At 46.1% G+C, this 17,979-nt stretch overlaps 1 protein-coding gene across 2 annotated transcripts in view; it reads right to left on the minus strand.

The window, feature by feature from the left end:
* Window positions 1–1,287: 1,287 nt before the first annotated feature.
* GPD2 (glycerol-3-phosphate dehydrogenase 2) overlaps window positions 1,288–17,979 on the minus strand; it is a 1,236,906-nt gene continuing 1,220,214 nt past the window's right edge. For both annotated transcript variants that reach the window (XM_078681716.1, XM_078681715.1), the window contains exon 18: window positions 1,288–3,167. In XM_078681716.1, coding sequence (XP_078537842.1) covers window positions 3,161–3,167 — 7 coding nt within the window. In that variant the 3' untranslated portion in view covers window positions 1,288–3,160. The remainder of the gene's footprint in view (window positions 3,168–17,979) is intronic.

The following is a 17,979-nucleotide window of genomic DNA, read 5'->3' on the forward strand; positions in this document are numbered from 1 at the left end:
TGTTACCTGTTGTGATTGTGCGACATCAGGCAAATTATTTTGTACATGATTTTGTGAAGTTGATGTGACATGTCTTTGCCTGGGGAGGAGGGTCTCCGGGGGGTGGTCCTGGGGGAGGTGGCAATGGGTGTTGTGGCCCTGTTGGGGCTCCCAGCTGCATAATCAGTGGCTCCATGGCATCTGTTGCCCTTCAGGTGTTGCTCTGGCCTGGGCCCCCTTTTCTGGTGCAGGCTGTCGTCCGACTTTACACCAGGTCAGAGCAGGTGTTATTGGTTCTTAGCGCCGATCTGGCTGGTCGTTGAGAATGTTGCAGAGTGGTCTTGTTGCAAGTTTTTGCACGGGAACGACTACTCTGCATCTCATTAGCGATAGTTGCCGGTGTCATCTGTGGCGATGTTTTTTGCAGCTGCTATCACAGGTAAACTGGTGATATGGGCTGCTTGCACCAGCTTGTGAAAGGGGCGAAACATTTATCACCCCTTTGGCTGCGATAAAGTGCTGATAACTCAGCGATAAATCCTTGAGAATATGCCCCTCGGTTGGGAAGAGCTTGGCGTTACCTACATATACATCAACTTGACCACATTCACCCATCTGTGATACAGTATGAGAGTCAGATTAAATTATCAATGGATGCTCGGGAATGCAGTGGGATCCCATATATCATAACGTCATCGGTTTAGTCCTGCACTAAGAAACAGCACTGTTATGCACTAATCAAAAGCAACTGAAAGGTGAGTGCATTCAAAAACGACTAAGATATTCCCCATGTTCGAATTAGTAGGACAGGATTGCGCTGGTTTGTTGCATTGTTTGACTGGAATGAGGTATCACACACGCAATTCTCCCTTAAGCCTTTTCACACCCAGCAGATTTCAAAATGAATAACACAGCCTGCTGTCGACCGGGGGAGACCCATGCCAGTCACCTGAGGGCAAACGAGGGGAACTCAGTGGGATAGAGAGAGGAACGTGTGAGTGGCCCTTCACAATGATTACTTTTGCCTTACAAACAATGCCATAAGCAATGAATGCAAAAATGTTTATGCACAAAGGGCGAGTTGTTCAAATGAGCACAGCTAAGACGCTGCACGCCAAACAATCATAAATGCTTAAGTATTTGTGTAGGAGCGTTTCAGACGTAGAAATGTTGACTGATGATTCACCAGCCACAAACCATATTTCAGAGATGGACAGTAAAGAAGGCCCACTATCATTGTCCACTGCTTCCACGTGCTCCTTCGTGCACAATGGGTCTTCTCATTGTAAGAAACAGCGTAGGTCATTATTTCCAGAAAAAGTATTTAATCTCATATTTTTAAAGCTATTCTAGATCAGCGTAATTTTAAATTGAAACAGAATTAAAGAGGGTTTACAAATGCTTACACATTTCTATGACTATTTCGGTGATCCACTCTGTAAGCCATGATGTGGAAAACAGTCTCTCAAATATTCTACACCCTTACTATGTATGCTACCGGAATATTTCGTTTTACATATCGTGGTGCAAAAATATCAAAGCAAAATATCAACAGGGTAAAATGACAGAGGCAATGTATGGGTTTACTATATTTCTTTCTACAAGATGGCCTTTACCTTGTGGCGTTCTCCACCTGTGCCAAAAATGAAAGAGAACATTTGTCCTTACTGTGCTACACGCAGTAAAGAAAAGTGTTTATGGAGAGCCCAATTTGTTAAAAATAAATAAAGCAATAATAATAAAAAAATAAATAGCCAAATAAAAAAATGGGCTATGGGGGCAATGAGCTGCCAACTGCTGGATTGCCTAATCCCAAGGTTGCCTTTTTTGGTTCCTCTTCCTGCTTCCACCAAGCTAGATTTTCAGTCCCTTTATCCCACTACTCTCTTCCTCCATTTTCTCTGCTGTTTTCTCTTGCTCTGGGTCAAAGTAGGATAATGTAAAATGGGTGCAGCACCCTGTGCCTGCAACCAGGGGCACAAACTAAGCATCGTGTTCATGGTGGACTCCGTTCCAGAAAGCTGGAACCCTGTGGATGAGAAAAGGATTGAGTGTGGAGTCTGAGACCATAATAGGTAGGGGAGGGGTCTTTAGTTATCATATTTGACAATATCAAGGTGATGGTAAGGCATCAAAAGAGCGAGGAGAAATTAACATAAATACTGACTGGCATGAAGGAGTGTTATAACCAGCAGGAAAAGGAAGGCAGTGTTATTATGACTGTATATGGAAATGCTAATTCTTGTCCCCAAGGGATTCTGTACAAGTCCAAATGAGAAAGTTACATTTCGAGATGCCCAGAAAAGGCTTCAACCCAAGCCATGGTTTAAATCACAAGACAAAAGAACAGAGGCTGAATCATGAAAACATTATCCACTGGAATACGGGAAGGGTGTGAAGATGCATTCTGATTAAGAAGCAGGCACTCTTCAGGACTGAGCCCAGCTCTCCAAAGCAAGAACAAGCAATATTTTACCACAGAAATGATAAATATGTGCTGAAATATACTTCCAGGCAAAGTGCCAGTCAAACAGGAATTGACATTTAAAAAAACGTTCAAAAGGCCTAGAAAAGCTAGGATGAGGCCCAGACTCGTGTAGGGTGTCTGTAGTGAGGGAAACGGAGTTGTACAGGCTTGGCAGCCATGGCTTTCCTCTTCGCGCATGGAAAGCTGTCCTACTACGTTCATTAACAGGTCTACACATATCAATAATAATACAAAAACAATAAAACAAAGTATATGCACTAGTCATTACTCACTCTGCAGTGTCCAAGCGCTATAGCAACAAAAGTTATTATTGACCAACTAAATGATACCAATTGTATCTGCCTGGGAATAATAAAAGGCTAACTAACTCCCCTGCATGTGGATTTAGAACCCCTGCCTTACTTGTTACCATCAGATATCTGTAGTAGGCGCATTAACTCTCTGAGCTATCTTCGCACCTTAACATAGACAGATGGTGCTGTTTTATGCACATCACGGCATATGGTGAAGGGACACTCATCTGCTAAGCATACATTTACAGTATTTTTGCAGGCAGAAACATTCACTTGTCTCTAATATTTTAATTGCAATGGGTTCCAGGAGATATGTTGTCCATTCAGTCAGCTGTTTCTTAAAAATGTCGACACTATGTTATAGTCCTTGAAACACAATCCGCCGATTCCACGTCAGTGATTATGACCTGAAATAATAAAGCAGAAAAGGTAGCATCAATCGACTTTTTACATCGTTCTTTTTAATATTCTGCTGTTGAAGGGTGGAGAAAATGTACTAATTTCCTTATATTTTATGAAGTATCTGCCTCCCTCCCATTACTATTTCACTTACTCTAATTGTTCAACATGCAATAGCTTGCATCCTAATAAAATCATACTTAGCACGGATGTATGAAACAATTAGGCGACACATTCTAGGGATTTTAATACGATTTAAATTATATAACTATCTTTGCATTCTGAGAACGCCCTTATTAACTCTCCCGTGCATCGTTGTGGCGAGCTGTCAGGAAACAAAATGAAAAATAGTTTTAATAGCTGCACCCTGACCTGTTTTATATTTTACGTCAATTATAACCGCACACAACCATGCATAATTATGAAGCATAGACACATTAAAATGTACACATAATTTGTGTCCTTATACCGAGCCTGGCAATGGGATTCTGAAACCAGGCAGCCGCTTCTTTCCTGTTATGAAGATCTCGCTGTTAATATTTCAGTCTTCTGTGTGCAACCATCTGTCTTGAGTAATTTTAAGTAACTACTTCGTGTGGGGGTGGGAGGGATGGAAAGAAATCTATATGTAAATATATGTGTCACCACTCTGCTTCCTGTATCTTGCTATAGAGCGACTGCAGCTTGAATTGAGGCATTGCTACAATTGAAAATGTGTATTTTTAATTAGCTGCTCAGAAATCCTATAATTTCACAAAAGAAAAGGTCCCTTCTACAGAATCACGCCAATTAGTTTGCAAGTCTCTTTATGCGTTTTAGTTCTAGTTAATCAGTTTTTTTCTTGTATTGTTTGTAGAAATATTCAGAGTGGACTATGCAGTATAAGAAGAAATCGGCATTTTCTCTCTCTACTCTACAAGAAAGGCATACTTACATTTCAGATATTGATATGTACACTTAATTGAGGACTACCTAGATGATAGATCACTTTATAGACAGACTAAGCCATGGGAAAGATGGATGTAACATGAAGTTGCATGATGCTGAGGAGTATTCTGTGGACAGGATAAACCAGAAAATGCTTGACTGGTTTATGCTGAATTCTAGAAAATGATGATGGCGATTCTAGATCTATGTCAATTACTGTGTAAAATCACGTCTGATCATGATGTGTCCTCATTCAGTATTTTTTTCTTTTGGACTCCTCGATTTTGGACATAAGTGGTGGCCTGAGGCCGACTAATTAGGACTAAGCCAATATTTGCTAGGTAGTACATGCATTGTACTTCATTCTCTGTGTAGCCACTACTACCATGGTCCTCACTAATATTTATTTTAGGCCACGAGGGTGACAATGAAGGGATGGTTTGCAATATTAACTGACGCATTTTAAGTAAACTGTAGTAGTTCTGGACAACCCCAGTTTATTTACATTTATGAACATTATGGTGTGTGCAGTAGTACACATTTTGCTGTATTCAGATTGCCTCATGTGGTTGTGGTCTAGGTAGACCAAACACAGAGCTCCAAGGCTGTCTTGTCAGTGGAATCTCTATTACATTAAGGTTAAAGAACCTCCTGCCGTACACTATAAGGACACTGCAAGTCACCGAGAAGTTCCATAAATATAGAGAGCAACAAGGATGAAGGTGAGGGTGATGGTTACACCATCACCGTTCCCAGAAATCATTTAAAACCTTAGTGCGCAGTTCTTTCATATGAAAGAGTGAGCCTGTTTGCAAACATGAAGAATACAAATAAAGCCTCTAGTTCAAAATTAAAAATTACAAATGTTTTGCAAAAATATATTAGAAATAGTTCAATACAAGTCAGTTTTTAAAAAAAGCTGCAGTAGCTTGGAAAATATAGAAACATGCTGAAGGATTCTAGCTTTCCCTATCTAAGGAGTGCAAAAATAAGCATGTTCTCTCTGCTTGTCATTGTAAGCTACTAAAATAGAGGAGAAGGAAGAGAGGCAACGTTCTGTTTGTTGCTTTGAACAGCTGCTTTAATTATGCTCCATGACCTGACCTACCTTTCACCTCAGATGTTGGCTCTGGAAGCAGGCATTGTGACGTCAGAACTCAACTGTAATAAAGTTATAAAAGTCGAGGAATTACGTATTTTCTTCATATGTCATATGCACTGCCGTTACACATTAAATGGCTGGGGGAATGAGAGAGCAAGTTTTTTGGTACATGTTTGTACTCTCCCCTATATTTTCAACCACACACAAAACAAACATACACCTGCAAGTATGGCTCTCAACTATGGGAGCCGAACATTCTCATTAGTGAGAAGTTTACCAGATTCAGGATGATTTGCATACCCGGAGGGTATTGCCAAAAAAGAACGGATGCCGACTGCAAGAGTACAAGGGTTTGAACAGAGGTTCTGAAGTCAATTTCTGGGAGGAATTGTTTCACTTTTTCACGAGAGGGCTGGTACCTGATCCTCTTGGTTTTCTTGGTGATGTATCACTTGAGGGTAACGTTGATGTTCATAGTGAATTCCAGTGACTTGGCATTGGGTGAAAGTTTGGGTTCAAATACATCTAGGTTCCTATTTTGAGCCAAAGTTGGAGTAATTATTGCTCTTTGTGAATAGTTGGAATTGTTAATAGGTTTTAGCTTCAGTTAGATGCTGGACATAAACGATAAGGTGCAGAAAATGTTTGAGGCATTAGATGTCTAGAGCAAAGGGAATTTTCAAGCAGAGTTGTGTTTTGTCTTAATATTGGTACATTTCGATGAAGTTATTGGTCAGTAGAGTCCCAAGGGGCTCTATGTAGAGGTTGAAAATCATCGCTGGGGACAAGAAGGAATCATGTGGGACTATGCAGGTGAGACAGATCTTCTTCAAACTCGTGGTGCCTTCATGAACAAAGTGGGGTCAGTTGAACAGACAGAAGGTGGCCCAGCGAATGACTGACAGTGAATACCATTTGTGACTGCTGTGTGTAAATGAGAATTGGATGGTCGATGCTGCAGATGGCAGGTGAGAGGTACCAAAATATCAGAAGGTAGGAGTCACTTATCTGTGGTCAGGAGGGGATCATCTATAATTTGTAATGTAGCTGTGTTCATAGTACAGACAATTCTGTAGTTGAGTAGGGTATGGTTAGTGTTAATGTGATCTTGGAGTTGTCTGTAGACCGTTTTTTCACTTATCTTGTCAATCAAAAGTGGGTGAGTGGTGTACCAGTAGTTGGCAAGGTCATCATGATCTAGTGTGAGCTTCTCCAAGAGTGCGAGGATCTAGCCTGTCGTGAAAGATTTAGAGAAAATGCCTTGAATGTGAGGGAGACATTGACAATGGTAGGAGTGTGACAGTTTCTGTGATGAGGGCCTTGAAGAAGGATGAGGGTAAAACGTGATCTGCACTGAAGAATGCTTTGAGGAATTTAAAGATATTGGCAAGGTCTGGGACAGTCAGGTGTTTGGCGGAGAACCACAGTGGGATGCAGCACAGAGTGAAGGTGATCACTCGCTCGCATTGCTTGGTATAAATAAATAATTAGTGCCTGATTGTGCCGGTGCCACTGCCCATAGCGATATTCCACATTGTGCCCCAATCTCATCCTGTTTCGGTTTTGCTTTTGCTGCCATCTTGTTGTTGTGCCTCGTAGCCCGTCTCTCCACCCCGCTCCCGCCTCCCAGCTGCTCCTCCCTCGCTCCGCCCCCTCCACTATCCACTTATGTCGAATGCATTTGCGCGCAGCGTTCACGCGCAGCGACGCGCCCTATGCGCGCCGAAGGTGCGCCAAAGGTAAGCCCGTCTACGCCCGTCTGCGCCTGGACCGCGCCCAGCGCCAAACCCCCTGGCCCCCCCAAAATCCACTCCACCCGCATAACGTACGACGCCGCAACCCTCTCAGCACTCAACTCCGGCCGTCTCCCAGACTGCTACCAAGCCGCCCCACGACACACCCATGGACCCTTCACCTGCCACTCCTGCAAGTTCGACTGCATCAGGACCCACACCAAATCCACAAACTCCAACAGAGCTCCGTAACTAACCACTTGAAGTGTATCCTGCTCAATACCCGCTCGATCCACAAACACGCAACTGAACTATGGAACCTACTAGACACCACAACACCGGACGTCGCCTTTCTTACAGAAACCTGGATGAACGCCTCATCAGCGCACGACATCGCCATAGCCATCCCGGATGGCTACAAGATCATCCGAAAGGACCGCATCAACCAAACAGGAGGAGGCATCGCCATCGTCCATAAGAACACCATCCACATCACGACCAGTTCCGACGACACCCTCAAAGCAGCCGAACACCTTCACTTCCAAATCCACACAGACCCCAAGACCACACTCAGAGGCACCCTCATCTATAGGCCACCAGGACCCCGCACACAATTCAGCGAAGACATCACTGACTTCATTAGCCCACACGCCCTCCCCTCCGAGGACTACATTCTACTGGGAGACCTCAACTTCCACCTGGAAAAGAACAACGACAGCAACACCACCACCCTTCTGGGCAACCTCGCCAATCTCGGACTCAAACAACTTGTAGACACCCCCACCCACTATGCCGGGCACACGCTCGACCCAATCTTATCCTCCAGCAAGCACATCTCCCTCAATCACGCCGCAAGACTCCATTGGACGGACCACAGCTGCGTTCACTTCACCTACAAAAAGACCACGACCCACAACCACCCACAACCAATCCCCCTCAGAAACTGGAACAAAATTACCACCAGCTCTTCACATAACTTCACCAAAACCCTCCTGCCAAATCGTCGGACCCCAACCTAGCAGCCATCAACCTCACACAATGGATCACCCACAGCGCTGACGATTTAGCACCCTTGAAAAACCATCAAATCAAGCAAGGTAGCAAAAAAGCCCCCCTGTTCAATGATGACCTTAAGAATTCCAAGAAGATCTGTCGCACCCTCGAGAAAGCCTGGCAAAAAAACCCAACCCCTGACAAGTTGGCCACCTTCAAGAACGCCACCCGCAAACACCACCAACTCATCCGATCCACCAAGAAATCTGCATTCAAGGATCGACTCGAAAACAACGCCCACAACAGCAAAGAACTATTCAACATCGTCAAAGAGTTTACCAACCCCACCGCCGGCACCAACAACATCACTCCCTCTCAAGACCTCTGCGACTCTCTAGCCTCGTTCTTCCACAACAAAATCGCTGACATACATAACAGCTTTGGAGACCAGTCCACCCCACCCACCTCCGAACCAAAACCCCCCTCCAACAACCTCTGCGCCTGGAACCCAATCACCACTGAAGACACAATCCGCTTGATGAACTCCATCCACTCAGGATCGCCAACCGACCCATGTCCCCACCACATTTTCAACAAAGCAGACTCCATTATCTCACCCCATCTCAGAGATGTCATCAACTGCTCGCTCAACTCCGCTACCTTCCCGGAAAGCTGGAAACATGCCGAACTCAGCGCCCTCCTGAAGAAACCCACAGCAGACCCCACTGAACTCAAGAACTACCGCCCCATTTCGTTCCTCACATTCCCTGCCAAAGTCATTGAGAAAACCGTCAACAGTCAACTCACCGCCTTCCTCGAATCCAACGGCTCCCTCGACCCATCACAGTCCGGCTTCCGAGCCAAATACAGCACCGAGACCACCCTCATCGCAGCAACAGACGACATTCGAACTCTACTGGACAACGGAGAAACAGCGGCCCTCATCCTACTTGACCTCTCCGCAGCCTTCGACACAGTCTGTCATAGCACCCTTATACAACGCCTCAGCAACGTCGGAATACAAGGAAAAGCATTGAACTGGATCATCTCGTTCCTCGCCGGAAGAACCCAGAGAGTCCGCCTCCCCCCTTTCAAATCGGAAGCCACTGAAGTCATCTGCGGCGTACCACAAGGATCATCACTCAGTCCCACCCTCTTCAACGTATACATGAGTCCCCTCGCATCTATCACGCGCCAACACAACCTCAACATCATCTCCTACGCAGACGACACCCAGCTGATCCTCTCCCTCACCAAAGACCCAAACACCGCTAAAACCAACCTACACGATGGGATGAAAGAAGTGGCCGAGTGGATGAAGAACAGCCGTTTAAAACTGAACTCGGACAAAACGAAGTCCTCATCTTAGGATCATCCCCCTCCGCTTGGGACGACTCATGGTGGCCACCGGCCCTGGGAAACGCACCCAAACCAACGGCCCACGCACGTAACCTGGGCTTCATCCTGGACTCCTCCCTCTCGATGACCAGACAAGTCAACGCCGTCTCATCATCATGCTTCAACTTCCTACGTATGCTAAAAAAAATCTTCCGTTGGATCCCCACCGAAAAAAGAAAGACGGTCACCAATGCACTGGTCACAAGCCGACTGGACTACGGAAACACCCTTTACGCCGGAACCACAGCCAAACTACAGAAAAAACTCCAACGCATCCAGAACGCCTCAGCCAGACTCATCCTAGACATCCCCCGCCAAGCTCACATCTCCGGTCACCTGAAAGATCTCCACTGGCTCCCCGTCAACAAAAGAATAACGTTCCGTCTCCTCACCCACGCACACAAAGCCCTTTATGACCTAGGACCCGAATACCTCAACACGCGCCTGACCTTTTACACCCCCACTGCCAACTACTATCGTCCAATCAAGCCCTCGCCGTGATTCCACGCATCCAAAGATCCACCATGGGGGGAAGATCCTTCTCCTGCTTAGCGGCCAAGACCTGGAATGCTCTCCCCACCCACCTCCGCCTTACACAGAACCACCTCTCCTTCAGAAAACAACTAAAAACTTGGATATTCGATAGATAGCGTACCCCCCTCCCTCAAGCGCCTTGAGACCCTCTGGGTGAGTAGTGCGCTATACAAATTCTAACTTGACTTGACTTGAGAGTAGAATCATGCTTGGTGTTGTTGATGTGCAGTCAGATCTTCTGTAATGTTTCAATGAAGATGTTGATGGCATTTAATTTGTCTGTGGAGTATTGGACTGGATAGCCAGGCAGGTCTACAATGCAATGCTTCACTGTCTTAACCTCTTCGAGGCTCATGACGAGCTGAGCTCGTCATGAGCCACGGCGCTCCGGTGCTCATGACGAGCTCAGCTCGTCTGTGCTGAGCGTTCCACGGGAGGTAATACACCTGTGACGAGCTGAGCTCGTCATGAGCACAGGAGCGCCGGGCCTCATGACGAGCTCAGCTCGTCATGGCCTCATGACGAGCTCAGCTCGTCATGAGCAAGGGGGTGCTGTGCGCACCACCTCGCCCCCAGCACAGCGGGGGAATAATCCGCGCAGCGAAGGGGTTAAAGAGGAAAAGAGAGAGTGGTTTGGATGGGCATTAATGATTGGTGCATTCATAAACAACCACCTTAAATACTGAAGTGGTTATGGTGCTTTTATTCCACCTTTTCCTATTTCATTTAAGTACAAACATGGTTGACATTTAATTCATGTCATAGAGAAAGATACTACACATTACAATTCAACACAGAAATAATAACGACATATTGGACATTTCACCAAAACATCAGAGGCAGATAAATGTTTTCAAATAACACAATGTAATAGAGGACAACAGACCAGTCCGTATTTGTAAGGTAGTGAACATAATTATTGTTTTTCAAGAATGCGACATGCCATGTACAGCTAGACCACACAATGATTACAACAGGCTAAATGTCCTGTTTGTATACAGTGTTATTCCATGAACTAGTAGTGGCTACTGCTAGCTTGAAGGGGTTGATGCGTTTCTGAACTCTATTCAAATTCAGGGTTCTTCTCCTCAGGACCAGGACGTGGTCAAACACTACAAAACATAATAGGGAAATGTTTATGACTCTAACTCTGCTGTTAGATTTATGTACCTTTAGGTTTATTATCAACAGTTGATGAATTAGAGCACTATTAAATAAATGCAACTTTTAGAAAGTTGCTACTCTGTGACCCAGTTTGTCCAGTGGGCTCACATAGTCACTGCCCACCAGACTGCTTTCTGACCTCCTGGGGAGTAGAGTGAATGACTCCCAGGTTTAGGAACAATAGCAGAATGCTACAGGGTGAGGTGTTACCTTCCCTTCGCAGGAAGCCACTCAGGGTGTTAACCCAAAAGGTGAGCTTCAAAGGTGAAACCTTCACTGGGCAAATGGCGATCAGACTCTTGAGAGGCTGCCTTTTGTTCAGGTAGACAGACTGGCAGCAGGAGCAGAGAAAGGAGACCGGTGCCTAACCTGGGTTTTTTGGGCGTGTAGCCCACAGGTAGCAACACCTCTAGGGTGGGCTACAAAGTTCCTAACACCTAAAGAAGAGTTCAGACATCTTGAGATTGGGCAGAAAAGTGCACTCTGGGTTTGCTAGATGCTACAGATGATGGCAAATTGACACCAAGAGGAAAGGGACCTGGTAGCCCACTGACTGGTGACCGCATCATCCCCCCCAGGGCACTTTCAGGGCATACATATGGCACCCTTGGCACCCTGGACCTCAAATCACAATGGATCTAGAGAGAGGGCCGAAGAATGACTGCCCTGCTGACCCCTGGACTTGGCAGAGAGATGCTGCATCGCCTGCTGGACTTCACCTGCCGCACCTTGAGCTAGAGAAGAGAGGACTGTAGCTACCAGCTTGGGGAAAAGTCACCTCCAAGCCCCAGACCAAAGAAGTAACTCCAAGGGTCAGTCGGCTGTCCCACTGGAACCAGCACACAGGCCATCAAAACTGAAGTAGCCCAACTCTGCAGTAGCCACTTCTAGAGAATCAACTTTGGCTGCACCCTAGGTGCCCCAAACATGATCTTCAATGGCCAAAAGTTGCACCTGAGCTTGCCAGACCCAGGAGTGTCATCTGAGTCCATATTGGTTGCCCAAGAAGGAACACTGGCCTCCGCCAAAATATTTCACTGGGACCATGTTGGATGGAGACCTGTAGCCCAGCAGCAGCTGGCCCTCTGCTGGCTTAAAGTGGACTTCGGGTGGGTCGGACCTCTGTAGCCAAAGTTGCCCTACATGAACCGTAGACCAACGAATAACCACAAAGGCACCCCTATCGACCACACAGCACCCAGAGCATCCTTGAACATCTTCCGTCTCCGGGATCCGCAGCATCAGGACCACTCCATTGAAGTTATGGCAGTCATGCTGTAATGTTGGGAACTGGATTTGAAAACACTTTGGAGGCCAGGTAACTGTCCAAATACATCTTATCGGCTCCCAGAATTTCATATTGTCATATTTGGACACCCCATTTTGGCCGGAGTAGCTGAACACAGCTTTACGGTTACTAATGTTTGTGTGCAGGTAAACTGAGATTTAAGTATTCTTTCAAAGACTATCTCCAGAACCCACCTGTGGATTTTGCTCATCTTCGACTCTAAAAATTGATAAAAATGTAATCTATTTTTATAAATTGGTGTTGAACTGCCTTTGTATTGTGTGGCTTTCTTGTTTCATTGTTTGGTACTGTTAAATGCTGTACACTCGTTCCTTTGTTTAAGTCTTGCTGCTCGAAGCAGTAACTACCCAGGTTTGAGTTTAAGATTTTACAAATGAGACTGATTGGACCCAAGACCGTTTTTGTGAGTGTATTATATGGTAAGCTCACACAACCATACCATATAATACATCCTAATCCTCACAGTGGGAACATATGAAACTAGATTAAGTGGTCAAATTTGAATATATAAATAGGTTACTATAACTCCACTCTCAGGCAGCTAGGCAGAGATGGCTGAGTAGACATGGTTTATAAGAGCTCTGACACACAAACTGTAATCCTGTCTAATCCTGACTCTCACAAGCCTCATCTGGACATTAAAAGGTAGGGTGAGGGTGCCTGCCAATGCTGCATCCCCAGCGAACACCGTCTGGACTGCTGGCACTGTACTCAATGGCTTGGCGTGGTGCTGGGGAAGTCTCCAGCGAGGCCGCGGGCTGGTGACCTGTGGCCTGCCATGAGATTGCATCACAACTGAGCAATGGGGATGACTTGCATGAGGAGCCAGTGAGGGACCCACGGGCTAGCTGACTGCTAAGGTACCAACGGTGGCGATCCCCAGTGGGGAGCACTTTGAGAAGCTGCATGGGTGGGAGAGCTGATAATGCACCCATACAGCCAGGAATGGAATGACTGGAGGTAAGGAGGCAAAGCTGTGGCATGTGTTGGTAGTCGGGACTGGCCCCTGCACCATTCATGGGGACTGGAAGAAAGACAGTCGGCAAACGTTGCACCCTGTGAGAAGAGCTGTATATTCCTACAGGAACTTTGTGAAGGCCCGGAGAGCATGGGTAGGCACAAGCTCATTCTCTTCACTGCCCTTGACTGTCCATGTAATAACTGGGGCATCTGTCTGCAGCTGTGAGACAGGCCCCACCCTTCAGGGCTGCCCTACAGACACACAATAAGTGCTGGTGATTATTTCTCCTTCGTGCCTGACCTGAAAGGCTCAAGGAGTATTGCAAGTGCTAGGTGAGATGCACTGTGGTGGGCGGACTATCAGCTTACTGGCAGAGGGCTTCTATGGGCAAAGATAAAACAACTAAGCCATCCCAATCTAACAAAATAATGAACTCTTTCACTACAAAGGGAGATGGCAACTCACAGAAGGTGAGGAGCTAACAGGAGTCAGAGACTGGCCCAAAACCGTCGCCATCAGTTATTATAGCAGCGATACAAAGCACCCAGACAGCCCTCGAAGGGATAATTGACACTGTATCCATTGAAGTAAATTTCCTGAGGGCTGACATGTGAAAAGTTGTGGAATGGGTCATGGAGATGGAAGGCCATGTAGTCATGCTGCAGTTGGAACATAAAACTTTGAAATTCACGGTGACCATACTGACTACCCAAGCAACCAAGATGTGGGAGCCTCTCAAAGACTGAGAGACACTTGCGATGGAACAATTTCAGGTTTGTGGGATTCCCTGAATGCATGGAGGGCCACTTGATCATGCTTTTCTTAGAGGACTGGATCACTGAAATACTACGGCTGCCTAGACTGTCCAAGTTCTTCTCGATAAAGCTGGTTTATTGCTCATTTGCCGTGCTACTGTAAATGTAAAATTAAATGTAAATGTAAATGTGTGGGACTTGTAAAGCGCACAGCTGCCCGTAAGCGTCCCGGCGGTGAAGACCGCTGGGGAACCCGTCCTGGCTTTCCCTGTGAGATGGTCCCTTCTGGGTATCTCCAAGGTGAAACCTGGCATCCCCGGCGTCTGTGGGGGGCCATTGTAGAGATGAGGCAATCTTAATTCCCAGAGTTGCTGAGTGTGATCCCTGGTTAGAGTAGGCACCGAGGCGAGAATTGTCGAGTCCGCTGACCCTCGTCCACGACCCTGCCGCGTCAGGAATTGAACCCTGGTCCCGGACCATTGTCTGCTTCCGGGTCTGCCGCCTCTAACCAGTGAGCCACACCACTCCACTACTGCCACCTGGGGATCCCACATCCCATGCATAGATTACTAAATTGTTCAACCACAGAGACCATGATGCAATTTTGCCACACGCACAAAAGCTGACCTGCTCCCTCATGACAGTGCTTCTATCCTCATCATCCCGGATTACATAAGGAGGTCCTGGACAAACAAAAAACCTTCCTAACCTTAAACCAAAAACTGCATGAAATAAACTTCTATCTATTACAGTCTAATGTTCCCAGCCAAACAGTAGTACCAACAGGAATGGAAGGCGCAGTTCTTCACCACACCAGAAGAGGCCTGGTACTGGCGGGAGGCCAGGGTGGAGTTGACCAGAAGGGGCAGAATTTCAGCCCTGCTGAATGGATGGATTCCTCCAAACCGTAGTGGATGTCAACCAGGGAGGACAAATGACTCCCCTGGAAAATGGAGCTCCTGGGGACAGTCGGATTGTGTTATGAAGGGATGGTAAATTGAGAGGGACATATTGAGAATCATGGAAGGAGAGGGGAGCACCTGCTCCAGGGCTCGAGCACCAGATGTCCCATGGCTAGGGAGTTCACATTTCACTCATCTGTGCATGGATCTTTATCTAGAACAGATTATTGGTTAGGCACCAGGGATGTGGTGTGATGGGGTAACTCTATTTCACACCTCCCCAGGACCCTTTGGGACTACTCACCTATCATCGCATGTGCATATATATTGGTTATGGTGTCTGCAGCTGACTGAATTACTGGACCCTGTATTAAGGAAAAGATTCAGCCAGTGATAACGTGATAAATAAGGGATTAGTTGCTGCATTTGCCACACTGTGGAAGGCTTTAAAGTCAGTGGTACAGGGGAATGCATTGCAAAGGGTCATGGTATCCTCAAATCAATCTCTAAGAGGCTTGATGCACTACAATTCCCAATCAGAACATTGAAAAGGGACTATGGCAGGATGCAGTACTTCAACTCTTTAACAGACCTGAACGAAACAGCCAGGGATATACTCTTGCATGGTTAATCTGCCCCGCATGGGGTATATCAGGTATTATTCATTACATTTTAAACTGAGTTATATTCTGCCAGGTCACACTTAACTGTGATTGTCATTCATAACTATTAAGACAAGACCACACTAGCATGGTTGGAGTCCAACAAGCACTGGCTGCTGTGTTACCTGATCACCCTTGTGGAAATAAAAGATGTGAATAGGGTAATGGGGCACTCCTTTCCTAGAAATAGCATAAGGACACACTTGAACAAGATCGGGATTACTACTACTTTTGGGACGGAATTACAACCAAACGGAAGGTATGTGTTTTTGATATTAAACAACATAGTTATCTTCATCAGAATGAAATTTGTCCCTAGACGAGTTTCCAAACTAACTCCTATTATCCTTCCGTTACCAGGGTTCACACTAAGAAGATATAGGTATGCTTCTTTCCCCCTTCTCATGTTTAGGGGCCCCAGCTCTTATCAAATAGGCAAAGTGTTGATTGTACTCCTTGTACAAAAATTGGGATTATATACTTATACTACGTCACCAGGTTCAAGCTAGCCTGGCTGATGAGGGGTGAAAACCCGAAACTGGTCCCAGGATGCTTGTTTCTGGTCCAGGGAAGACCTGGCTTGGCAGTTCGGGCTGGAATGTTCGCATGGGGAGCAGGGTCAAGACTGATTTGCATATGGCTGGATCTAAATTAGAACAGTGTGGCATGCATAAAAAGATGGATTTAACCCAGATCTGTGACTGGGGGTGAATGCTTAATTGGTTCAGTATTCTGTCCATCATCTGTTATTTTAGAAGTTGGCATTTTCCTGTCCTCACTATTTGGTGCCTGCAGCATATTTCTTCCTGGGTCACATAACTAGGTGTAGTTGGCAGTTGGACATTGTTTATTCCTCCCAGACACCCACAAAATCTAGGGAGTAAGTGTCCACTGGCAGGATGGGGTGGAGCTGGGCACAAACCCACTTGCAACTGAATAGGTTGTGCCCTGCATTCACACAAGGGCTTGCCATCACTGCATTATCCATGCAGCCAGCTTAGAGCCAGGGCAGGGGAGACAGGAAACGTCAAGGACTTCAAAGGGGATTATCTAAAAACGTCTCCTACTTCAAAGAAGGCACAAAGAATAAGAATAGGAGCCTTAGATCTATTCTTCAGTTCACTTTCTGTAACAGCAGAAGGACTCTCAGACAACTGCATGCTGCTGTCGCCAACTGTACTTCAGAAGACTGCTTAGCTGCACATGGAAGGGCTGCTCTCCTGCCTGAATCTTGCATTGCACCCTAAGAGACCCGCCCTGCTGCTTGAGCCCTGTTCTACTGCTGAACCCAGAACTACCAAAGTGACTCCAAGGACTAGTTGACTGGCTTCATGATCAGAGCGTCAGAGTTAGAAAAGGCTTCAATCATCTTGAACCTGCACTTGGACCCAGCCTGCGTGAGGCCTAACCCCCCCAAGTGGTGTCCCTCTAGTCCTAAATTCTTGGTGGCGGTGCTAAAGGTGCCTAGATAGACAAAACCGGAACTTGGGTCTTTGAAATGTTTTGGCTGAAAAGTGCTCCGAGAACTGAGAGGGGACAAGGGTCAACCAGATCTTCTATCCACTCAAGATTCATCACCAGTGAGCCTGACATTGTGGCAGCTCCAGCTACGATCTTCTCCACAGCAGCAAATCCTGTTCAGCTACCTTAGCCACAGGGGTATCCGGCCTTGTAGAACTCTCATCAACTACAGCCTCAAGTCTCATCCCACTGAAGATATTCAACTTCCAAAAAAGAGACTAAGTACGAACTTAGAAATCTTCACTGTGATTTCATCCAGTGGCGCCCCGACAATGACACCTCTTTATCGGACATCACCTGCAGCCTTTCCCTGCTGAGCTCTACGTTCTCAGAGACCTTTTCTTCAAATTTCTACTAAGTCTGAAGGTAAGCACCGACCGGGCCCACTTTTTGTATCTGACTCGAGCTCCATCACAGTTGGCCATATTTTTTTACTTTGACCTGTTCTCGTACAACTAGATGTCAGCAATTGGCGTTTTGATCTTTTAGGAGTTCGATTTTACCTAAAACCTAAAAAATTCCTAACTACGGTTCTACTAATTGAATTTTTGTAGTTTTAGTCTCAAATGATGTATTAAAATCTCACAGCTAACCCCTGCACCCAACCACTGCGCAGGTGGCCCATTCTCACCTCAGGACGACCAGCCAATGAGAGCGATGATCACAATATGAAGGGGTGTCATGTTAAATAATGCAACTTGATGAGTGTGGCTTGGAGCCATCGGCAATGGACGCACATTAGAGGACCTCCAGGCTCGATAGCATGAAAAAGCCCAATATGGGTCCTGAAATCCGGATTGACACAGGGGAGAGGAATGCAGAGTCAAACACCAAACCCCGAGGGAAAAACAAAGTGATC

This window comes from Lissotriton helveticus, chromosome 3_1, assembly GCF_964261635.1.
Source record: "Lissotriton helveticus chromosome 3_1, aLisHel1.1, whole genome shotgun sequence".
Lineage (NCBI taxonomy): Eukaryota > Metazoa > Chordata > Amphibia > Caudata > Salamandridae > Lissotriton > Lissotriton helveticus.